At 43.6% G+C, this 25,267-nt stretch overlaps 3 protein-coding genes across 3 annotated transcripts; 2 read left to right on the top strand and 1 right to left on the bottom strand.

Moving 5' to 3' along the window:
* Positions 1–499: 499 nt before the first annotated feature.
* Positions 500–3,312, top strand: LOC115585839 (follitropin subunit beta-like). The gene is made up of 2 exons (XM_030424497.1): positions 500–622; positions 2,900–3,312. The coding sequence occupies exons 1-2, from the start codon at positions 500–502 to the stop codon at positions 3,167–3,169; spliced, it is 393 nt and encodes a 130-aa protein (XP_030280357.1). The 3' UTR covers positions 3,170–3,312.
* Positions 3,313–4,326: 1,014 nt separating this feature from the next.
* On the top strand, positions 4,327–10,536 carry LOC115584372 (mitochondrial glutamate carrier 1-like). The gene is made up of 10 exons (XM_030421744.1): positions 4,327–4,474; positions 6,400–6,513; positions 6,932–7,057; positions 7,865–7,920; positions 8,342–8,432; positions 8,522–8,640; positions 8,724–8,919; positions 9,008–9,165; positions 9,295–9,370; positions 9,464–10,536. The coding sequence occupies exons 2-10, from the start codon at positions 6,491–6,493 to the stop codon at positions 9,621–9,623; spliced, it is 1,005 nt and encodes a 334-aa protein (XP_030277604.1). The 5' UTR covers positions 4,327–4,474; positions 6,400–6,490; the 3' UTR covers positions 9,624–10,536.
* Positions 10,537–12,763: 2,227 nt separating this feature from the next.
* Positions 12,764–25,267, bottom strand: LOC115585388 (CD9 antigen-like). Its single transcript, XM_030423719.1, has 8 exons — positions 25,036–25,267; positions 18,955–19,057; positions 15,963–16,060; positions 15,786–15,860; positions 15,613–15,696; positions 15,437–15,493; positions 15,245–15,328; positions 12,764–15,141 (listed from the first exon to the last, which is right to left on the bottom strand). Exons 1-8 carry the CDS (start codon positions 25,102–25,104, stop codon positions 15,076–15,078), a joined length of 636 nt encoding a protein of 211 aa, XP_030279579.1. The 5' UTR covers positions 25,105–25,267; the 3' UTR covers positions 12,764–15,075.

Here is a 25,267-nt window from a genome sequence, read left to right as displayed (position 1 = left end):
CCTTTTATTTTCAATTGCCACAACTGTTTTATATTTTACTGACCGCTTTTTCAATTGATTACTTGATTATAACTATTGGACAAGACGGGAGGCGCACTCCTTATTTCCTAAAACGTGTGGAATCAACCACATGGATCAGTTTGTCAGCAGCCGCACATGTCTGAGGCGGCTGACATGTGATTTCTGGAATGATGATGTAGACTTAAGTCTGCCGGGGCCACTGAAGGTGGGTTAGGGTTTCGATAAAAAGAGGATGGCCGCCCCTGATCTTTTCAGATATTCACAGAGGAGAGGAACAGTGGAGAGTTGGGGGAAGCGACGTGGACACAACAGCAGGGAGGATCCAGTGAAGAAAGATAATCAGAACACAGCTCTCGTTGGATGTTCAAAATCGTTTCCTTTAACAATCAGATTCTTCTAACTTCAACACATATTGTCGTCACGCTGCACATTCAGCATGCCCTCATTGTTGCTGCTGAAATGCATGCTGCTGTGTGCGATGACGGGATGGACGGCGTGTGCCTGCATGCTGAAGAATCACACCATATGGATTGAGAGGCAGGACTGTGGCCAGTGTGTGGCTGTCAACACTACGATCTGCAGCGGCTTCTGTTACACCAAGGTGACGACTGCTACACACTCTGTCACTCTCATGGAAACTCTTAATCTGAGCATTTTATGCTGCAAGGGAGGCATACTTACATCAAAGTGGATGATTAACTTTTCTTAGCAGGTTTTGTTGAGTTGAGAGCTCAATTTATGGGAAGTAGGATAAATCACACACACAAATTCAAATGCTGTTTTGGGGCTTTTAACTGTCTTTGCAGATTACATGTCTTTGGAATTATGTAGAATAAGGGTTTGCGTTTGACTGAAAGAACTGGTTTCTGACTTACAAAAGAAAATGGTGTTGTTTGAAAGTAATCCAGTACTTGAACAGAACAACTTTCACATCGCTCCCCTGTTAAACAAATTGTGCTATATAATAAGTTGCTTTATTTTACAGTGGATTTACAAAATGTGTCTGCACTGCTCAACATATTAGACACATAAAAATACAAGTCGGCAAATCAGGAAGCTAAAGTGACCTCACTCAAGGATGATAATAACAATAATATAATAACTTTCATACTTACTTTTCAAAACAACTGTTACCAAGTGCTTCACACCCGAGGGCAATTAAGAGAAAGCATTCAGTATAAAATACAGTCAGCGGTCAACAAATAAAAACAGGTTAGACACAGATAAGAACTAGTGAAACAGTTAATCAGAAGACATAAAGCAGAGGTAAGTTTTGACAGATGATTCAGCAGCAGGCAGTAAATTGAGAGTACCTCAGGTAAACTCTTCCCAAAAGGTTGGTGCACTAACAGCAAAAGCCCTATCAGCCTTGGTCTTCAACCCTGACCTGGGAATTTCTACCAGAGCTTTTTCATAGGACCTCAGGCTACGAACTAGCGAATGATGATGTAAAAGCTCAGTTGAGTAACTCGGAGCCATACCATGCAGGGACTTAAAAGTCAAAAGTACATTTTTTAAAATCAATTCTAAAATGGGACAAGCAGCCGGTGAAGGGAAGCTAAAATTGGGGAGATATGATCTCAGAGATATGATAAAAGTCTCGCAGCTGCGTTCTGGCTTTACTACAATCCAGGCGAGGGGCAATACAAGCATGAGTCACTCTTTCAAGATCATTAAAAGAAATAAAAGACTTTATTCCAGAGATATTCATCAGGTGGAAAAAGCATGACTAAGCTAAATGTTTAACACGTGACTCAAGGGGTGAGATTCTGGCTTTATACAAGTCAAAGGTTCTTTACACATGTTGAGATAGTGAGCCAGGAGCTCCGGTGGCACACAGGCTGGTATGGAGGACTGAAACTGCCAAAATCAGAAACAAATATATTAATTAATATGCCATTATATGCACTAGAGATCATGAAAATACTTCAAATGTGACATTAATTGGTGTTTCTGCTTTAATTAGCTATTTATTCACTTCAATCTTCCAGTTTATTTATGAATTGATTTCTTTTTTATTAAAACGCTACATTTTAAATATGTTTGTGTATGTATTTCTATATTCGTCTCCCTGTTTATTTCCACAAACTTGTGTATTTATTTATGCATTCCTTCTTCATCTATTGCAAAAGAGTGTGTCATGTAATTTACTAATGAGCGCTCATGGGTCGGGACATCAGCATTGTTGATGGACGTCACAGTGAATCCGATCCGATTGCAAGATGTTGTCTAGTTTTGAATATCTGCATTGCAACAAAAGCGTTCACACAGTACATCATGTCATAGTCCTGTGCACACATGCAGCACGTACACCTCTCCAGGAGAAGGTGAAGCTATACAGCCCAGTCTTCAAAATCAACAGCTTCAGCCACAGCGGATTTATGTCCCGAATCTACATTCATATTTATGCTTTTTACCACCTGGCAAGATGTAGATCAAATCCCCAAATGTACATTAATTGGATACACTGTGAAATTGAAATGAAGCAGACATCGTTGAGAAACAATGATTTCTGTCTGTGTCCACGTGGGTCAGTGTGACATCAATTTTGTCATCACAGGGTGAACGCATGGGCTCTGTGCAACTACACTTCAACAAATTGTGAAATACATCCAGAAAGCAGTCGAAACAGAACTACTACACACACATGGTGTATGCAGCTGTCTGTGTACCTGTTCAATCTGGACTATAATCCAGGATTTAAGTAAAACATTTTTCAATGTACTGGAGAAAAACTCCAGACCACCTGAAAAACAGTAGCAGTAGTTTGTCAGACACACTGGAGAGGTTTTATTAAACATATAGGTGGGTGTGATGGAGGTGTGTGTTGAAGAGTTACCGAACTTCGCCTCTAAGAAGACTGTCTCCCCTCTCTCAGGACACCAATTTGAGGGGACGGCTCGGGAGAATCTTCCTGGTCCAGCGTAGCTGTGTGCCTCTGTCCCTGGAGTACAGGGCCACCTCTGTGCCGGGCTGCCCTCAGGATGTCAACCCGCAGCAGTATTATCCTGTGGCCCACAAGTGCAGCTGCAGGCGCTGTGATGCACGCACACACCACTGCATCCGCGCCAGCCCAATCTCTTACGACCGATGCATCGCGACTCTTGGTGGCATGAAAAGCCAGAGGCAGCCTGCTGTGATGCCCTGAGAACATGCTAATACACAGGCAGTGCAAGTGGATAGCAAATGATACAGCTGTTGGACTCAATGGATTGGCAGCGTTGTTGGTGTTGATGTTATCGTGGTGCATTTCAGCCCCTCAGCTATGCTGTTATTTTCTAGACTGTTAGGCATGATGTTGCAATAAAACACTGTTGAGCACGCATTGTAGCTTTGTTGTGAATTGTGTTGCCTGTGTAATTGAAGCGATAACGAGGAATATGTGGAAATAAATGAGTGCATAGTGAGTGCATTTCCATAAAGTCTCATTTCTGCACCTACAGAACACACACTCTGTAGCCTACATTGTACATTCGGCACTGACACACCAGGACAACGGCTGGCCATCGGGCATCATCAGGACTGTCAGTTGCTCTAGTTGGTGAAATTTTGTCCCAGACGGCCATTGTGTGAGGATTTTTGGCAGATTCAGCTTCACAGAATCGATCGCTGATTTCACCCATTCAGCGCAGTTTCTCCTTGTTTCTCTCCTCTACCTCTTTGCCAGTGCCATTTGCAACCTTTTATCATACCTATACTCTATTGGAAGCTGTTATAATAGATGAAAAAATGCTCCTAACTGTAAGGGTTAATAATGGTTTGTATATGTCGGCAGAGTGGATACTTTGTGTCAGGCAGACTCAATACGCGGCCGACCTCAGCTTTTGCTATGTGTTCAATGCCAGCTTTTTGGCCAAGACACAGGAAATATGAGGCATGTGAGAAAACTGAAAGGCAAAGACCGCCCCAGACACAGCACGTTCACCCTGCTGGCAAGCGATTCAGAAGTATCCACAGATTTACCGACAGACTACAGAGCAAAGGGGACAACGATCATCCTTGTTGTGTATTCACTTCAATCAAATTGATCTACACACAGGTGAAGGTGGTGCTTGCCTCTGATGTATGAGCATGTCAGATAATCATGCACCCTACCAGAGTCTGACTGGAAAGGTGAAAGTGAATGATTAATTAATAAATAATTATCTAACTAATTGATTAATGTGGCCTGTGTTTGACACACTTCTCATTCCTGCAATGAAACAACCTCAAGCACTTATTGCATCATGCTCACCTGGTTTAGCGGGTTACCTTTCCTGGGAGGTGTCGGTCCATCCCACTTCACAAATGAACTCCTCACATTGGTCAAGAAGAAGTCAGGTGTGACAGTCCCGGAGCTGCTCCTTCATGCTCCTTCATTCATTCAGGGAGTCGTGCTGCAGCTCGGTGCGGAGGAAGAGCCAGCAGTCAACCTTTATATACTGCCGCATTAACGCTGTGACTTCATCTCCAGGTAGGTTCGTTCTTCTGCCGCGGTCAGACCATCTACAATTAAATAAACGTCTCGCGCGTCTACATCGGTTTGCACGGTAAATTGCGTTGATGGCTTCATGGTGCATTCAAGAGCACGTCGTAAAATCACAAATAAATTTGTCTTTGTTTTGTTCTGTGCGTCTTACCCAACACGCATTCATTACCATACTGACATGTTGTTAAAAAAACAGGGGGAAAAAAAATCAAATGAAACACACACACACACACACACACACACACACACACACACACACACCATCTAATTATTAAGAAACGCTGCGGTGAAAACTGAAAATCACCACACAGATCCCTGAGGACAAGTTGAATACGAATATAGTGAAGTTTGAAGAAGACAATTTAAATTTTATTTTTAATGATTTTTAAAAATAGGCGGGTGTATATATTTCAACAAAGTAAAATGGGTAAGAAAAATTGAATCTCCCCGCTTTTAAACAACTTTCGTGGCCATTCCAGTACATATTTCTGAGTTTACATCGTGCTCTTGAATGCAACATGAAGCCCGTGTCCCACGCGCGAAGCCAGACGCCCAATCGTTTTTTTTTTAAATAAATGTAGATAGTGTCAACGTCTTCTTACCCATGCATGCTTTTACCAACCGATTACGAGATCCTTGTCAGCAGATGTGCACATTTTGGTCAAGTGCGAGAGAATTCATGGTCCATGCTTGTGAAATCTAATGATATACTCAGAGGAAAACACAGTTCCCTTGTTGAAATTAGCGCTACACCTTACTGTTACCTGCAGGCTTTCTGCTAATTGTTTAAGTCTTCACCTGCTGTCATCTCAAAAACTTAACCTCTAGTTTTATTTTGAATGTGAATTAGATTTTTGGCCAACCCATGCTCATTTTTTGTTTCAGTACTTTACGCCCGCTCCACCAAATGTCATGTTACGTAACAGCTATGTTCAACATCTCGAGGCGTTTACGAGATCGACTCGACATGTGTTTGCATGTAGGCGCATCTATAGGAATAATGGTGACCGCCTACGAGAAAAGTCTTATTGTAGAACTTTTATCATTCCCGTGAGTGAAATCACCCTGATGATGTATGACAGCACCTGCACATCCATAGTCCTCTCATTTAACTGATTCTCTTGAAACTGTTTGACTCCTAAAAATGTGTAATTCATGTTCACTGAATCCATGGGAGGTCTGCATAATGAAGTATTACTGCTGCAAGTTTTTGATAAAGGTAACATGGGTGACAAAACAGTCAGTCAGCTTTAACAATTCTCCATTATGTATACATAGAAATAAATAAACAAAACGGGTGACATAGACAAGAAGCCAATATGCTCTACTCCAAATGATGTGCATGGATATGCAATAAAAGTCTAATTAAATGTGTTGGAAATATTTTGGGGGGCGAAAAAATATTCACAGCTCACAAAATAACAATTCCGATGCGTCACAGAAAAAACAATTCTGAGCAGTCTATTGTAAGAAAACATGTTCGTCTGGTATAGACTCCAACACATGTCTCATGATTACATGACATCATGATTTAAATATATTTTTTTTTTAAGTGAAAAGGAAAATGATGAATCAAAAATGATAATTTCCACTAATTGTGACTCATATTGCAATCTCAAAATCTGTATTTTGGGGTGCATATAGTTTGTCAGGCTTTAGACAGAGGACCTGTTTGCCAGTGGCACTAATGACATCACACAGGTGTCAGGTGTATCCTTGGGAGCTATCTGGATTGTGGTGTGATTTCTCAGCAGGGTAATGCCTGACCCTGGCTCCATTTCTTGGCTGGTGGTGCAGTGGGTGGAGAGTAATGTTGAATTTATCCCTGGATCTGCAGGGTTGGACTTGCCTCTCTCTCTCTATATATATATATATAACCCTGAGCCTCATTCTGCTCTCGCCTTGCTCAGCGTCTCTCAGGGACTCTCAGCCTGCTCTCCCCTCTGCAGCCTCGTCCTCCTCCGTGCCGACCAACTTCTGCACCGACAACAACCGAGAACCATGGCCCAGCAACAACAGATTAGGTAACAACCTGCTCCGTCTGCCTGAGCGACAAACCCTCCTTATAAAGCACGCTGTGATATGTTTAATCCTATTCATTTGCCAGCCGTTGTTTCTCAAGATGTAATCATAGAAGCCCGAGGATGTGTGATGCCTCCTGCTCATATGATGTTTAATGTACTGTGTCGACAAGTTATTTTTGGAATCCCCAGATGCAGTCACCCTATACCCAGTCCTGTAGCAATCCTGATGCCTTACACATTCACTTTAAAAGCCGTAATGAATTACATACGATTACATGTGCTGCAGCCGATGAGTCTTTGTGCTGGTTTAGGTTCGTTTCAACTGGTTTTGCCCCACCTTGCTCCGTATGCAGGAATGTGACGAGAAAAAAAGGAATGACCGTTGTGCGCATGTCTGTTTGGACTTGTCATTTAACAGTCTCCCAGCCAAACTGATCAATGGAGGGGTTGCAGGCATGGTAGGAGTCACCTGTGTGTTCCCAATCGACCTGGCCAAGACCCGCCTGCAGAACCAACGCAGCGGGCAGCAGCTCTACAAGAACATGTAAGAACCACCACACCACACCCCAGACGTGCCAACCCTCTCGTTTCCCTCGGAGACTGCCTTTTTTTGCCACAATTCTCCCATATTGCTCCAGATCGTTGACGATTTTCTCGCTCTCTCTCCCGTTTTTAGTTATCAAAACCTGTTTCTGGCACAGTGCAGCGTGTAGTCTTCTGTACTGTTGCTCCTCGTCATCCTCAGAAAGTGAGAGACTGACAAAATGAGGAAAAAGAGTATTTGAATAACTTTCTGAAACCCTGAAGGGAAGAATTCCTTTTTCATACAAAAAGTTTTAAAGGAAAAGGCTGTAAAATCTGTCAATCACAGGGGTGTCTGAGTCAACCCCCCTCAGGGAAACATAGGGCAGTGTTGTGACCAGACTCTAAAAGGCTGGGGGGAAAATGAATGAATAAAAGATCCACAAGTTTATGGAAGAGGTTTTCTGGCTTTGTTAGAATTATAATTATTTGACATAGAAATGTTAAAATTGACTTATTTATTGATTTATGTGTTATTTTCATTCTGTAAATGTCACCAGAATGCAGGAAATAACATCTTTGAATGTCACTTTCTTTTGGTGGTCGTACCCTAAATGGTAAAGCAGAACCCTGCTTTGGTTTCTAAATCCTCCCTATTATTGAGGTCTCAAGGTTGGCAAGTGTACCAACACCCGCCAAGAGAAAAGATCGCTGATAAGCTTGGCCGCATGCGCCATCTTTCAGATGCATCGCCAAAGAGTTGTGATTTGAAATAAACTTTCATTTTTAGCAAATCCTAATTTGAAAATCTCTCATTATTTCCCTTCAGGATGGATTGCCTAATAAAAACGGTTAAATCCGAAGGCTACTTTGGCATGTACAGAGGTAAGAGTAACAACGCTGTCCACGCCATCTCTTTTTCATGTGTCTAATGAATAGCCTCCAAAAGTAGAATATGGCTATCGTACAGATGTGTTTGTCATGTTTTCATTCACCATGCTCTCATATCTTTTACTTGGATTGAATATAAATAGGCTGATAGAGAAGTGGGTCAGCGGTCCGTCTTGTACGGATGACCACATACACCAGAGGTCACTGCACGGCATGCTGAAGCTCCGACTGTTTATGATTTACACAAAACTGTTGCTGCTTTATAGAGAGGGGATTTTCTTTACAGACACCCTGCTGTCATTGTTGTAGCTCTGCTTTTTAAAATAAAAAGGTCATTAAAAATAAATTATCAAACCACTGCATGTGAAGTAAGTTATGTTTACTCAGAATTAATGGATGTTTCTTGGCGTTGCAGGCGCTGCAGTGAATCTCACATTGATAACACCCGAGAAGGCCATCAAACTGGCTGCTAACGACTTCTTCCGCCACCGGCTGAGCAAAGACGGGTGAGGGTTGGCACCAAAAAGATAGACACCGTACTGCATTGTCATTGCTTGGTTTATAACCCCGTCGATGTTATTCTGTGCGTCTTCAGTGGCAGGTTGACGGTGTTCAGGGAGATGTTGGCAGGATGCTGTGCAGGAATGTGCCAGGTCATTGTCACCACACCCATGGAGATGCTCAAGATCCAGATGCAGGATGCTGGCAGGCTAGGTAACTATACGGAAATGCCCAGAGTACATGTCCGTTTTGGGTTGTCCTTGGTCAGATTATAATACGTTTCCTGTACCTGTCAGCGGCCCAGCAGAGGGTGATGCCCAGTGTAGTAACGACCCTGAAGATGGGGGGCACCAGCGCTGTTCTGAGCCGTGCCTACAACACCAGCCCTGCGTCTCAGGTCATGCGAGTGTCTGCCACACAGATCACCAGAGAGCTGCTGAGGACCAAAGGAGTCACAGGACTGTACAGGGGGCTCGGAGCCACGTTGATGAGGTGAGATGGGAGTAGATGCTCTCTCTTCTTTGACAGTTTTTCCTCTTCACAGTCACTTAATGTGATTTTTCTGTTGTTGTCTTTTCAGGGACATCCCATTCTCTGTTGTGTACTTCCCTCTTTTTGCACATCTGCACCAGCTCGGCCAGCGCTCATCTGAAGACCCGTCCGTGCCCTTCTATTGGTCCTTCATGTCTGGCTGCATGGCCGGATGCGTCGCTGCTGTGACGGTCAGCCCATGTGACGGTGAGGGACTCAGTCGATGCAGATTACCGGTTAATGTGTGAATTTCAGTGTTATTTTCAACTTCAGTTTTAAGTTGTGTCACAGATTCATAAATTCTGAACTAAAATAAGCTCCGTGTTTCTTCTTCAGTGGTAAAAACGAGGCTGCAATCTCTCAAAAAAGGAGCAAATGAGGAAACTTACAATGGAGTCGTCGACTGTGTCAGGTAAATGACTCATGCTATCATCCAACATGATGCAGGGTTCACACGAGTGGCTGGTTTACATGCTAACCCCCATTCTCCTGTTTTGAATTGCAGAAAGATCCTGAAGAAGGAGGGACCCACGGCGTTCCTCAAGGGGGCCAGTTGCCGTGCTCTGGTTATTGCCCCACTCTTTGGCATTGCCCAGGTTGTGTACTTTGTAGGAGTTGGAGAGTTCCTGCTGGGGTACACCCCCCACAACATCTACTCTGCATAAACAATCTGTTTCTTAGTTTTTTTTTCCTTCTGCCGCCTCATTAAATGACAGGCAGCCATGGACCCAGCTCTCTGTACCTTCTTTTTTGTCTGAGGCTTTCAGAGTGAAACGCCAAATTGACCACAGAGATGCCATTTCATTTCGAAATGGTTGTAAAGTACACCATTAGTACACCTTTTAGCATGCCTATGTCTGATTTGAGAGGCTGAGGTTGAAACGTGCCCGTCTATATTGGCTTCAGTTGAGCTTATTACAAGGAAATGATTGCTTCCTTCACTGGGTGACTTGATGGCCTGTCATATATCAGCATTTCACCCAAGTCAGACTGAACACCAGAACCTTTGCCCCTGTTTTGGTCAGATTTAGCCCCTATCCTTAAATATGCCCCCTATCAGTTACCTTTCACTGCAACTCTAACCTGTACATTTTGGTGTCTGCTGTTACGCGGTGTTGCAAAGGGACCTGACTGTGCCTGGGAGCATTTACAGAGCAATAACAGAGGCAGAATACTGAAACTTGAATAGCTTTGATCCTGTTTTAAAGGGTTACATGTAAAACTAGGCCGTGGACGTCGGCCCCTGTCTATGTATATAAGTGTATTTTATTTTTATGCAAACAGATTAACTTGACTTGAAATTATGGTCACATGTTGTCTTTTGAAAGTAGTTTGGAAGAGATCTGGATTGCTAAAGTGGTTGAACAACACGTTTGGGCTGGCTGTCTGCCGTGATGCCTCACAAGGCTTCTATGTTGTTTTGCTTTCTGTCACAGTGCTTCTGAATTGTTTGCCTGCTTACCTACACTGCTTTTACAGTTTGTCGCTGACCGTAGTGGCTCTCCAGTGTTTATTTTTCAGGACAAATGTGGTTGAGGTGTTTGGATGTTTTTTTTTTTTTTTTTTTTTGCCTGGGCACTGTGAATCTTCTGTGGCAGCCTTCACAATCGTTTATGTAACATGCAAGCTGAAACTACGCAGCTCAGCGAGGCTTCTCGCGGTGGGGAGAGCGACTACCTTTCTTTGTGACGAAGGTGGTGAACTAGACTGATGACGGACGAGACTGTATTAATGGGATTCGCTTTTGCTTTTGGGACCAAGTCTTCTGGGGGGGAAAAAGTGCAACACGACTGGCGTACAGCCACTTTCTCTGAGCTGGCTGTGGCTGTCTATGAACGGTCAGATGTTAGAGAAACGGGAGCCTGCACGAATGTGTCATGTCAGGTATGTAGGAGCAGAATAGAGCGCAGGGCTGGGCTGTGCTCTCTCTCTCTCACTGGTCAAAGTACTTTTGACTATTTTACTAATGTGAATGATTCTCCTGTATTTCTTTTTCTCAAACTGAGCAGTTTTAACACTTCAACCTTTTCGAAACTGTTCAACCAGTTGGAGATGATTATTTATGAGTTCATTTTTGGAATTGCGCATGTAAATAAAGATTTCTTAATGCCGAATAAATATTTTTAAACGCAGTGTTTACTTGTGGTGCTTGACTGTGAACTGTGACACGAAGGTAGAAAAACCTCGCAGCAGGCCGACTGTGGACATGAAGACGTGATTTCTGATGCAAGCTGAGGAGGTGTTACACTACTCCTCCACCCATGCATCGCTGGCATGGGCAAGTTTGTGGCAGCAGAAATGCTCATGCTGCAGTGCTGGAGTAACTCTACCCGGGGGAGTCCTGAGGCCTCTGCCTCATCACACGCACAACTATCCCCCTCGACTAAATGTTCAGCTGTGCCTTAAGCTCAAGTGCAGAAAGCTGAAACTCGTGCGGCTAAACCTGGAAACCTACTTAATCGTTGGGGATATCAAATAAATCAGCTGTTGGGAACTATAAACAACATCAATTTACAATGTAATGTTTGTCGGTTTGAATCTATAATTGTATTTCAACGCTTCTCTGGTCATTTTTAGTTTTCACAAGCGGCACAACTCATTCTTACATCTCCAGCACACTTCTCCTCATACTGTTTATTTATACACTACAGCTGATAAGTGCTGGCTTTCCTGGTATTCACTAGATCTATTCTATATTTATACCCACCACTACAGTATACTGTATACTATACTTGTAAAGCTATATATAACTACATAATTAACTGTAACTGTGTGCAGAGGGGAGTCATTTTCATGATCTGTGATCAAGAATTATAAAAATTCCTTTAATGCTTTTTTCATGTAATTCTAGTATAATTAAGATAAGATCTGATCAGCCAGTTTAAATTACCTTTGGCAAGGTGTTGAGTTACTGGAGAAAAACCAGTGTGGACTTTGGTGGAGTCTGATGCTGAAATGTCTTTTAATGGGAGAGATCAACAAGTTATTTAACGGAGAAAAATCCCACATAGAGCTAGATCAGAAACATCTGTGCCAAATACTCACATTAAAAACAAAACAAAAAAACAAAAAGCATCTGACAAAGACTGCGATTCGTTTTTCCCCCCCAAGCAGTCTCCCTTTGTACCTTGTTTTTCATAGAGCAGGTAAACAACTACTAATATAAGTGCTGTAAAAGATACCCAAAAGTCACACTTGAGTAAAAGTAAAGATATCATGTATTACTTTGACAAGATGTTAAAGTCATTCATAGGAATAGTGCTCGAGTAAAAGTCTTAAACTATCTGATAGTACATGTAGGCTACCTGAGTATCAAAAGCACCAGTGAAAGTAAATTATACACATATTTAAATCTCTTGACGAATTCAGATCCGATATTCAACATTTTTATGATTATTGAAAAATGTTTTTCATCTGATTGCTTATAAAGTAAATTCATTTAAAAATGCAGTATAAATACAAAGAGTATACAATACAATATTTGCTTCGAAAATGTAGTTGAGTGGAAGTAAAAAGTAGTATACTCAAGGAAATACTCAAGTAAAGAACAAATATCTGAAAATTGCACTTAAGCACTGTTCTTGAGTAAACGTACATGTAAATGTACACGCACTTGTATCACTGACTGTTGGCAGGTTTAATTTATTTATCTGTCAAACTGTGCTAAGATAAACACCTCAGTTTATGTATAGACAGTGATTAGACAGGGGCCTTGTGTGTGTGTGTCAGCTTTCAGTAACAGGAAATAACTATGAACTAATGATGTCAAAACATGATGAAATACGACATACGACAGGAAACTGCATAAAACTTTCAAAGCTTTATTAAACTTCACACCTATCTTCCTGAGAAGCCTGGAATGGTATTAAAATAAATTAACACACAATCAACTACGAAAGGCTCGACTGTGTACAGAGTGTCTTCACATCACCAGATTTGCTCAAACAAATATAACCGAGGAACGCAGCGGCGGCTTTCTGTGGGTTGAGTTGTGCTACACTGTTCCCAGTTCATCCTGTTTTTAACTCACCAGAGCCTCTGAAGAGACAGTCTGACTCCGCCGTGTCACCTCACCCATCACAGTGGCATCCCATCAGCCTGAAGCGGCACAATTTCCTTGTCGCATGTGTCTCATTACACCGACATGTAAAAAAGAGTAAAGCCTCTATTCAGCATATCTTGACCATTCGGACATACGAGATAATGTCCGCAGAACAGATTTCTTTTTTTTTTAGTAACAAGAGGGTTTCGAAATACTTGGCAGGGAAACTGTTGCTTTCACCACTTCAGCTGTTTTTACACAGCGACACAGTCGACTGTGACACTTTACACCAAACCGAGATGGCGAGTCAAAACCATATGTGCTACTCGTCAATTATTTGCAGTCCAACTCTACAAACATATGTACACGTGTGCTACGACCTTCTGCTACGTTCAGGATAGGACAGCCTGTTGTTGAAAAATAGCTCATTATCAAAGAAAGGCACGTTAAGACGCTCTTTTATAGTTGTGTGGATTCGCTTTGACTACTGCAAACGCCGTCGTGACTACAACACTGTACAACTACGGCAAGCCTCTGTCTACACATGGCATGTTAATAAGCATCACGTCAGCCACAAAATAATGTACAACTAGGAGAAAACTCACACATATTTACATACCGGAGTCCTGACACTTAATACACTCTACGGAATTAACAGTGGCCTGATTTACCCTGGATAAATGGAAGTGGTTCCAGGTTGGGCATGTCTTGAGAGGGATAGTCCTGGTTTTGTTGTTTGTACTTTTAAGGCACGGAGGGGAAAAAAACGGAAGATGGAAGGGATCAAAGAGCCGGCTCTGACAGCTAAAATTTACGGCCCCAGTGCCTATATTCTCAGTCGACCGGCTGGTGTATTTTTAGCCTGTAAACATGTACGCAAGATGTTCTTGACATACAGTCAACAGAGACTCCGGAGTACTGTTACGTAAGTGAGCGTATACATTACAAAGAAATTGTAGAAAAGTGGTATTTTTGTCACCAGGTCTATGTAACAGACGAGGCTCTTTTCCCCTTGGGGCTACTTAGCTCAGCATAAATACCAGAAACATGTAAAACATCTGACTAAGTCCTTATGCTACGCTAAAGCCACTGTTTTCTGCCTGTAGCTTCATATTTACCATACAGACATGAGAGGCCTCTCAGTATTTTGATTTAAAGCAACCAAATATAACTTTCTGGACAAATATAGTTGATTATAGTGTGTCATCCCCAGATCTTAAAAAGCTGACAACTTCAGTTGGTCGATTGCCAACCCATAATGTCAGTATCAGATGAGCTGTGGGTGAGACTCAACAATCAGCCGTCTTTCTCCAGAGAGTTAAATTTTATTGATTGGACCCTTGGCAAAGGAAGGGAATGAGCGTATTCCCCTAAATGTTGAACTGTTCCTTTTAAGATGACAGCAGATTTTTCTCGCTGTGGATTGTTCAGTTCAGTACAGACTTGTGTAAGGGAAGAGCGCTTTGCATGGTGAATGCATGCTCGAAACATTCGCTGACCATTCCCTCTCCTGACACCCCACTCTTGTTTACACCAATCAGGGTTCCCTATGAGATTCCTCCAACCTTTTTTTTTTTTTAAGGCTGCGGTCTCGTGTAACACAACATTGCTGCGCTCGTGTGTCTGCGTGCTCATGCGATTAGCAAACTCAGCTGCTTTCGCCTCAGAATGCTCTCTCAGTTTCCCACAGCCGAGGGGTCAGTGTCAAGGCTGTGTGAAAAAAGCTTTGACACGTCTGCGACAATATGCGGGTTCAAATTTGTACTGGTTACCAAATGGCCATGTGGAAAAACTATTTGACAGATTGTCAGGTCAGCAGCAGAATTTATACTGTTCCCACTGGATATGTGAAGGGTCTAAGTCTTATCAGAATGTTTGCAACTTGTGACAGTAAATAAATGTAGAAAAGAAAAAATAGTGGAATATTGGGTCAGGGGAGCCGGGCGAGCACCATAGTGGAAAGGAAGTATTGGTATTTCCGTGGTCCCTGGGTGGAAGATGGACAGAGGTTGACATTTGATCTGAAGGCTATACAGTCTTTCTGGGATGGGGGAGGTGGAGGTCGGGGATCCAGCTTAGATGACCTCCCTGCTGTTTCGGATAGCACAACAGAGCACCATACTGAAGATCATCCCAATGATCTGTTGAGAGGAAAACAGACTTTTAATTAAAAAAAAAAAAAAAACATTCTCTCTGCCAAAAAAAGAATGCATTGTTTTCAGTTCTTCTGAAAGCCTAACTCACCATGACTCCAGCGATGCCGATGCCCACGTACCCGATGATGTAGAGTTTGCTGTTGAAGAAGTCCTTGATGCCTGTCTCACAGTCCTGCGGGACAAAGAGCACTGGTGATTCGTACACTATTCATTAGACAACAAAGAGGCAGAATTGATTTTTTTTTTTTGTCCTGAGTCAGGAGCCAGGGATAGATCTTACCCTGGTGTTTGGATTGGCATCGGGGCAGGGGCTGGCTATGGTTCCACAACAGTTCAGCTGAAAAACGGAAAAAACAAACACTTTAAAGAATCGGGAGCATGCTGCAAATAGTTTTGCGCTTTGAAATTGATGTGCACTTTTTCTTCACAAAGAACACTTTTTTTTTTTTTACTTACCACTCTCTGGTATGACATGATCAGTGTGCTGTTATTGTTTTCATTGTATGTTGTTCCATAGAAGTTCTGAACGTCTTCGATAATCTGTTTACGAGAGGAAAAATCAATGACGCGTTGCCAATGGAAGTTACCGCACTCGTTGTGCTACTCAAGCTGTAAAATAATAAATGTACCTTGTCTTTGTTTAGGAATCCAAACACCCCCGCTGCCACCTCAGCACCGAAGATGATCAGCAGACAGGCGAAGAACTGGAAAATGTACGGTACTTGTGAAAAATATGTACGTATGTATGTACTTTTCCAACTACTGGAAAACATTATGAGCATTTCTGTACGTGCATTTGTACTCACTGAACCCAGCAGGCACTGAGATTCTCTAACAGCTCCACAGCAGCCAAAGAAACCAACCAGCATCACCAGACTGCCAGCTCCAATCAGGATATATACACCTGAGGGAACAGAGACAAATAGTCAGTAAACTATCAAAAAAGGCAGGTAAAAAAGACCTTTATTCAAGAACAATAACAAGTAAAATACCCTGTATTTTCATTCATCAACATAAAGTGTCCTAAAAAGCCCAAAATGTCACTTCACTTCTGTCGATCGATTCCTCACTCTAACACGTTAAATCTTTTCTAGCTATTTCATCTGTCGATTCTAATTTACAGAACCACCAGCAGGGGGCGGTACAGATCTAGAAATGTAGGACTAACAAGTCCTCTACTGTAGATTGCCAAGCAAAGCTCAGACAGTGGCATTAACATTTCAGACTGTATTACTCTTGTGGTCAGCAAAGTTATCGGGGCTTTGTCAGCTTCTGTTTCAGGAGTGGATGCACGTTTACTGTTCCCTTTTAAAGGGCGTCCTCGTGACATTCCTTGTGGGGTGGGATGCTTCACGGCCTCTTAGGTGATCTCGCAAATCTCGAAATGATCAGCTGTCATGCTGAACAACTGGCTACAAGTGACGCCGCTGCACTCACAAACTGAAAGACACGCCGGTGCTCTACTTGGTTTGGCTTGACTGAATGTTGCATTGCTTTTCCCTTTAGCTCTCAGTCTGGAGTTGTTGTCATTTTCCTATTATACGTCAAGTAAAAAAATGGTTTGCGTGGGCTTAAAGCCACGGGATTGGGAATGAGGCGTAGCAACCGTCGGGCGCTCTCAGCTGTGTCTGTGGGGACGGAGCTCTCACTGTCAAGGCCATGTGTAGCACTGTGCTCTCAGAGGACCTGACACAGGCCACCCATCTCCAGTCCAGAAAGAACCTCAGTTTACTCTTACTGTACAAAGGGAGGAAGGGAGGAAATACATTTATGTTATTATGGGCTCTTGTAAGAAAGTAAATCTCTGCAACATTTGACCGCCATCACTTATGAGCCCTAAACTGGCTCCAGGGAAGCGAAGTGAAGCGTACATCAGGAGGGGAATAGTTTAGTCTGGACACTGTTAAAATAACTGACATTATCCTGAGTAACACACTTACTGCTAAGTACAGAGTAAAACACTTCTCCTCCTCCTCTTTCCCATTCTGCACTGTCATTTTTATTTGACGTCCCATCCTGTTTTCCCTTCAGACCTTTGCCATGGATCCCCATCTGTTTATACAATTGTCCTCTTCCATATGACACGTTCCATACGGACAGCTAGAACAACTCTCTCACCCTCCCTCCATTTCTTTCCTTCCATCTGGGCAGGGTGGCCGACTGAGAGGTGTTGAGCCGCCCAGTGTGTTTCCCTCGTGCATTAACGCTCCATGTACTGCAGTCATTTCCTGTTATTCACACTCATCTCCGGTGTGAACGTAGCGTGGCCGCGTTTCAGAAAACATTTAATCAAATGTAGATTTCTATCCAACACCGCACACGTACGTATTTACATACAGAAAGAATAATTTGCTGAGGAGCACTGAACACTTTTCCCTTACACACCATTTCTGTGCATGTGTTGGCTTTTATGTGTGTTTGTGGAGTGTGTGTGTGTGTCTGTGTGTATGTGCACGGACGGAAGCAGTTGTACGGAATGATGTAAAAAAAAAAAAAAAAAAAAACCCCACACATTTCACAACCCCTTTCCTGACTGAGACAGACAGATGAGACCAACATGACAGTTTGATATGTATGTGTGCGGTGTGTTTAAAAAATGATACTGTATTATTGGATTATATTGATAAATGACACTTTTTACAGACTACTGCAGAGATATCACAATCGGCTGAATTGATTTTAAAAAGAAACATTGGAGTCATCATGTGATACGTATTTTATCTGATCTGAACCTCTAGGACCTATTTTTGCAACATCATCGCACCACAAAACACAAATCTGTGTAAATTTTTTGCACTAGCAGTTGAAATGTGGTCTATAAACAGACGTCATTTCAACGCATCTAATCTTTCATATAAAATGTACATATATATGGAACTAAACAGTCTGTGTACCAAGAACAAAAAGCTTCCAGGACATTGTAGCACGAGCAGTTTTACATATTCATGTGAAATAAGACATTGCACTTACTGCTTTAAAGCGCATGTGCAGGTTTTTAGAGTGTTACAGCTTTATACTCCACACCAAGACGTGCGGGGCAAACTCCACACGCTGAGGAAATAAATACGAAGTTTCACCTCTCACTGGCATCATGGATGCAGTGGCTAAACAGGTATTAGGAGTCCTGTTCATATTAGACTTTTAGTTATTGCTTTAAAAACAACTTTTATCATTTTGAATGTGCAAATAAGAGCTTATCGTCGTCTTAGAGCCTGACTGAAAGAAACCATATTCGAATTCCTCAGTTCAAAGCCAGTATTGTAAATCAAACTGAAATATGGTCTTAATGTGAACGTTTAATCAACGTAAGTTGTCGGTGAATAGACTTTCTGTTTTGAACCAGTTATGAACGTCTTATCAACGGTGACGACAGATCTTTTCACTGGGCAGTTTTAAAGGCTGCACTTCAGTAAAGTGATGACATTTTCCGAACTTCTCAGTCTGCACTACTCGGTTTTGTACTCGCTTTTACTCACTTAGTCACACCATCCATATCACTGACGTTTATGTTTTTAAAATACCAGTCGTCATCCCTAAAATATCGACACAGTATCATTATAGAGACACTTGGTCAAAAATATTGTGATGTGATTTTTTTCGTAGGATTTATTTAGTGCTCTTGAGGCGATTTCAAAACATCAAAACATAACCTAAAAATAGGGGAAAATATTCCTTTAAGACCGTATCGCCCAGCCCTATCAACAGCCTTGTATTGAACAAGATACAGCGCGTTGTTGCACACCTACACTGTGTGCACTTCTGCTGTTTGGACTGGCCGAGGTGTGCCGTGGTACCCACCAATAAAGAAAGTGTCTGGAGCCTTATCGCCGTTCAGCAGGGACACAGTTTCCGGGTCGAAACGCAGCCACAGTCCCACCGCCAGAACAAAGGATCCCATCAACTGCAGAGACAGAGAGGGCAGAAAGACTTGTAAGAAGCTTTGGAAGAAAAAACATGCATGGAAAACTAACAAATAAAGGACTTCTGTAGACAAGTGGCCCACAGTCTCATGTGTATGCACGCAACCGCACCCTAATAAATGCCAACTGTATTCACTGACTAGTCTTCCCTCATGCTCCTTTTTCTCCCCTCTGGTAAAAGATGTAATAATTGTTAAAATGGCACATGGTTGCAGACAAATTCAGTAACTACTAAGTGTAAAAATCAATGTTCTTTTATGTTATAACGAGGCCTGTTTCTCTTATTATCTCGTTCCCTGCATTAGATCCGACATGATTCCTGTATTTTGATTTCAGCGCAAACACAATGCTCTTTTCATCTAAAGCACATCAGTGGAAGTTCGTGCTTTTCAGGCCTTCAGAGGGCTTGAAGTGTGATTTTTCCACATAAATAAAGCAGCCAGTGGTGTGGAGTTTCTGCTCCGAGCCCCTCCAACCTTCGAACAGAAGCATCATTTCGAGAGCTGGAGCTGTTAAATGTAATATTTTGGGTCTGATATCCATCTGCATCACGAGTGCATCATCCCAGTGTGCTGAACCAGCTAAGTTTGCTCGACCCCAGAAAACTTATGTAACAGTGAAACACCTCGCTTGATTTCTGGCTCTCCAGTAGGGAGAAATGACCCTCTTGGCTGCGGGCAGCAGTGTGGCACCTTGAGCTTTAACAGGCTCTCCTGTTTGTTTGGAAATGTGGTTACAAGTTGCTCATATTTTCCTTCATCAAAAAAACCCCCACCATCAGTATACATCGACTGAAATCCCTGCAGCGCTCTTGCTTTAAGGCGAAGTGACTCTGGCAGAAGAAAACTTTTATCCCGTAAAGAAGCTCTGAAAACCTTGAGGTAAAATGACCTTGTTTTTTCTAAGAGAGAGACTGTGGTGGGAGATTTGATCAATACTGAGAGGGTTTAATGATCACCGAGCCCACTGAGTATAATCCAGCCTGAAAACCTTTCTCTCAAAACAACACAGTGTCTGTGTGGTTGTGTGCAGAGAAATACAATGATTTGTCTAAATGGAGTGTCGTTTGCAGAGCTCATCACGTGGTCTCCCTGTCCTAGATCCCAGCGTCTAGGTAGACGGCTGTTTGTGTGACTGTCTCTATGTCCCCGAGCTCTGCCGAGTTAATTCATTCGGAGCAACAAACCGTGTTGCCATGGCACAAACAAACTCCTCCACGTCCGTGTCTTCACTTCACTTTGTGATCGCTTGTTTACTAAAATCTGCCCCGCCTTTCTGCCTTTGCAACTTTTCTCTCATTCTTCTGCATCTTGTCCTCGTTCTCTCAGACTCTACAAACTCCTCCGCTCCATATCCACAGGTTAAATTTTACACCGTTTGGTCTGAAGTGAAGCCAAGGGCTCAGTTGTAAAGCATCAGAAAAGGACAGGTGTTGGGAAGCCGGCTTCCTCCCAAACGGAGGATTTAGTGTCATGTGTGGTGATGTATGGGACAGCTGAGCTTGTGGGGTTTCGGGGATTAGCAGGTCCAAAGCCATAAAGCACCGCGAAGAGAGGGCCGGTGAAATGTCGACTTACTGAACGAGGCTGGATTAGAGAAGGAGAGGGGCTCTGGATCTGTTTAACGCTGGTATTTGCGGGAACAACCGATGGTGCGATGCTGTTGTTGGAGGTGCGAGGTGCAGACTGCCGCCGGCGGGTCGTCCCGGGCCGTATTGTGTTGTTGCTGTATGGAGGAGCAGGTGGTTGCTTCACGACTGCAAAGAGCTCAGCCAAACCTCATTACTATTACGGCTACATTTAAAGAGCCTTTTCAAAACCAGACGCATACCACGCTGAAAGCTTCCATATTAGCACGGGGGGGGGGGGGGCACAATCAACACCACAGTCAGTGGCTGACGTGCTAACTACACTACGGCACTCATGAGCCAGACTATCCCACAGGTCCCATTAACCCCACTGCTTACATGCCTCCTCGCTTCACCCCCCACCACTTAGTCTGCCATCATCGCCCAGTCTCACACCAGACACACCCCTCCCTTCTCACAGCCCCTCTAACCTCCCAAATCTACCCTACCGCCTGCCCATCTGACTTATCTCCATGTATCCCCCTCCTCCCCTGCACCCGCCCAACCTCAACCCAAAGGACAAAGACCCAGTGTCTCGCTGCGACTATACGCTTTGGCGCACAATAGGAGGGAGACACAATGAAAGAGAGAATGAAAAGGGGAAGGGAGAGTAAGTTGTTAGAAGAGCGGTCATCTTTCCCCCTCCCTCAGACGACAGAATCGGCATGATGTCGGGTTGAAACTCAGATCCATGTCCTGTATAAGTCTCTGAATTGGAAGTGAGACGGGCCGCACCTCTGAGGACAGATTGTGGATATTTTTGACGGGGATGGAAATCCCTCTGTCAAAGCTTTATTGAGGCTCCTTTACAGTGTGAAGGCCGACTCTTTAACGGCGCAGTTAAATAGTGTTTTTGTGAGGGGGAATTTCCATGAGAGCGGAGAGCTGAGCCGACACAGGGCTGTGGTCTTGGTCAGAGACAGTCTGTGGCATTATGCACTTTCTTCTTTTAAGGAAAAAGTCTTAGTGTAAATTAAAACAAAAAGTATGCAAGCAAAACAACTGTAAACTGCTCCTTTTGAACCCCGCGGTGATCGGTGAGTGATTCAAGCTGCTCAGACGTGGCCCTCTGTCTGGCATGTGTTTGGGAAAACAGATGCAGGCACATATTAAAAATGATGGGCAGAAGGAAAGTGTAAATAGGGCTGAGATAATTATGGGTGGAGCGAATCCCATTGTACGCTGCCACAGGGCGAGGGTGGGGGAGCGTTTGGTGGCGCACATCAACAACACATGCGGGCTAGTGTGTTTGTAGGGCCGGAGCAATGCTTACTGTCAATATTGATTTTGAAATTCAGCATTCAGATGTTGGCCGGCTCTTCAAAATAACAGCTGCGGGCAAAATGGGAAAAATAATCCTGACAATTATTGTCACCGTTTCTTCTTGTTCTTACATCGGAAAGACCAGACCGTTAATCCTTTCTTCAGACGATCTGATCTCACCTTATCGCTTTAAACACGTTTCTAAAATGTACTGATTAAATTCGTTTATTTCAGATTATTCAATGATGAAATCAGGACCACATGACGCAGATTAAGAGCCAGAAACATTTAAAGGCGACTTTTTCTGACAAACATAGATGGTGAAGGCCGCCTGCCAACCACAGCAGCAGATAACATTTCTGCAATCTGCTGATCCTACAGTCCTACGTCGCATGTTCATGCCAGTGACTGCAGTTCAGCATTTATAAGCGTGAAACTATAGGGTATTTTTAGGGAAACCTCAGACGAATTTCCAGCCGTGTTTGTTTGCAGACAAAAAAGACAGATATTTCTGACGAGAGGGTTGGGACATCTCCAACTGTGTTTGTGGCCACAGACTTGGTGTTTTTGAAGAGACCTCGGGACAACCAGAACAGGCGCTTTGAGCCAAAACAAGATCTTTTCCTAAACCCCCTGACCGAGTGTTTTTGTGCCTAAACCAAAGCAGACAATGAGCACAGCGTGGTCACGACATAAAATAGAGAAACTGGACTGAATTACATATGAAGTTGCAACACATCCGTGGGTGGCAGAAATATACTTTGGATCCGGTTGGTTACTTACTGAATCTTTTGTTTTTCGTGGAGATACATTTAATATTTCCGTAGAATCTGAAACAATTTAAGCAACGGAGATAACAAACAGAAACACTGGTGGGGCCTTTTTCAAATGAGGGGCTTTCAGGAGGGCAAAAAAGAGACATTTTCTGTTGCACAGGTAACCATTAAACCAACTGTGTTTTTTTTTAAATTAACTAACCAAATTAATCATTAAGCCAAAAGGAATCCAACTGGAAATCAGTTGTTTTTGATGAGGAGGAAGAACACTAGAAGGACAAATGTGGGAAAACACGCTTTGCGCCGCATCTTTCTCACACATCGAGCCGCGTTTGGCCCGCGCTGTTTACCTCACGGGCTTAATTTTTGACTAAATAGGGCAGTCAGTGAACTATGGCACACAAACACAGGCCTGACGAGCCCGAAAGGTATTGATGTTCTGCTGCGGCTGTTGCATTTGAAGCTATCAGTGTAATATAAACAAGAGCCTGGCCTGCATTGTATTAACGACAGTTCGGGGACGGAGACGCGCAGGAATCTCACTACATCATGATGCTGTGACGTGAAAGTCAAGGGAGGTTTATAAACACAGAGCCACTTTGTAAGAACTGATTGATGGCCGTGATTTGTCAGACGAGGCCGTGTGTGACACTCTTCATATACAGGTGAAAACATCTTTGTGTTCGAAGCGAGTGAGTGTCAGTGTGTCTCACAGCTTTTCGTCTGCTGACAACACTCGGGGACACTGCTCTGAGTTCATGTGGGGAGGGGAGGAGGGGGGTGTTAAAGAGAAACATATCTGCCCCTCCTCCACCCGCTTTCATCACACACACACACACACACACACACACACACACACACACACACACACACACACTCATCTCATCATCTCTCACTCCACCATCAACAGTGACTTCTTGCAGGCCCAGGGTGTTTGTGATGCTGTGATGATGAGCAGAGTGTCGTCACTGTTTGTCCGCAGCCCGGGGGAATGTGCAAAACTGTTCAGAACAAATCAGAGGAGCAAATCACACAGACACACACAGACTATCCCGCTATCCTGATACTGATCTATTTTCTGTCTTTATCTGGGTCAAGTTCAGGCCAACTGTCCCTCTTTCGCCAAGCGAGCACGTGCACATGCACACGAATATCCCTCTCAATCTCCCAATGACCCTTTTCTCTCCTATCCTGACTTCCTCTCTGTGTTTTCCTGTGTCTGCCCACATCGCCCATCCCCTTTTTTTCTCCCTCTCATCTTCACCACCTCTCTGCACAATGAAATCAAAAGGGAGATTTCAGCATCAGCCACACCCATGCAGGATGTGGGGAAGTGGAGATAGGACAACTTAATGGTGGGACCGGTGGAGCTACAGCGCTCAGTGCTCCGGCAGGAGCAGCAGACTGAAGTTATGCTATTGTCCCGCTGTCACAATGGATCCATTCACGGTGCACTCAGCGCCTGATCCACTCCACAGATGCTTGTTGGAAAATCTCTCTCTCTCTCTCTCTCTCACACACACACACACACACAAAGGAGCGTCCCCTCTGAGGAGGGGGAACGCTAGCACACACACACACACACCCACAAAGATCATTCACAATCTTCTTGTACACTTGATTTGTAGCAAGCTCTCTGATTGGAGTTGACAAAGTGGTCACATGTGCAAATTATGTGCGCAGGACACACACACACACACACACACACACACCTTTCACATGCACCTGACAGTGTGTTTTAAAGTGACTCTCTTGTCTCCCCTCCTGAAGGGCCGCTTTGGAAGAATTCACAGGGTGCAGCAGCGGAGGGGGACCAGTGGGTGTAACTTTATCAATCAGCTCGGCAGCGTCTGTTAATGAAGCTGTGCGTGAGCCAACTGCTGAGTTAGTTTTCCATGCTTGTCCCTCAATCTCTGTCTTTTCATTCAGTCTTAAAAACACGCTTCCCCGGGAAAAATTGGGAGGGGGGCGGGCTTTTTCCTCTGTGGAAAATCTGATTTGAGCCTGGTGAGCCAAACCTAAAAGACCAGCAGGCAGTCACCCTTTCCGCGCCACGCACAGTCGAGCCACGCCGGACGGGCCACTAACAAATAAAGCACAAAGGACACCCTCGGGAGGAGGATGGAAGCCAAAATGCGCAAACATTCCCGGCGTCGTTCCTAAAATAAACACGTGGGTGTAAAAAGTCAGCTGTGTTGAGTGAGGAGTCCGCGCTGCTGCACTTGCTCTGCGTTCATTTACGCACGCCTCATCCACACACGCACACACAGCACAACAGCGAGCGTGCACTTACCCAGAATATAAAGTTGAAGACGAACAAAAGGTATTTCACGCATTTCATTCCTCCTTCCACCTTTCCCATGTCTGCTGGATGTGTCTGTGTTGCGCCTTTATTCCCGCAAAAAAAAAGGCGTTCTGACGGTTGTGCTGGCCCCGCACGATGTGACAACAATAACGGTAAGAACACTTGTGCATCAAGAAGTGGTCCTCTCTCTCTCTCTCTCTCTCTCTCTCTCTCTCTCACA

Source organism: Sparus aurata, chromosome 7 (assembly GCF_900880675.1).
Source record: "Sparus aurata chromosome 7, fSpaAur1.1, whole genome shotgun sequence".
In the NCBI taxonomy this organism is placed as follows: domain Eukaryota; kingdom Metazoa; phylum Chordata; class Actinopteri; order Spariformes; family Sparidae; genus Sparus; species Sparus aurata.
This window is presented reverse-complemented; position numbering and strand designations above follow the sequence as displayed.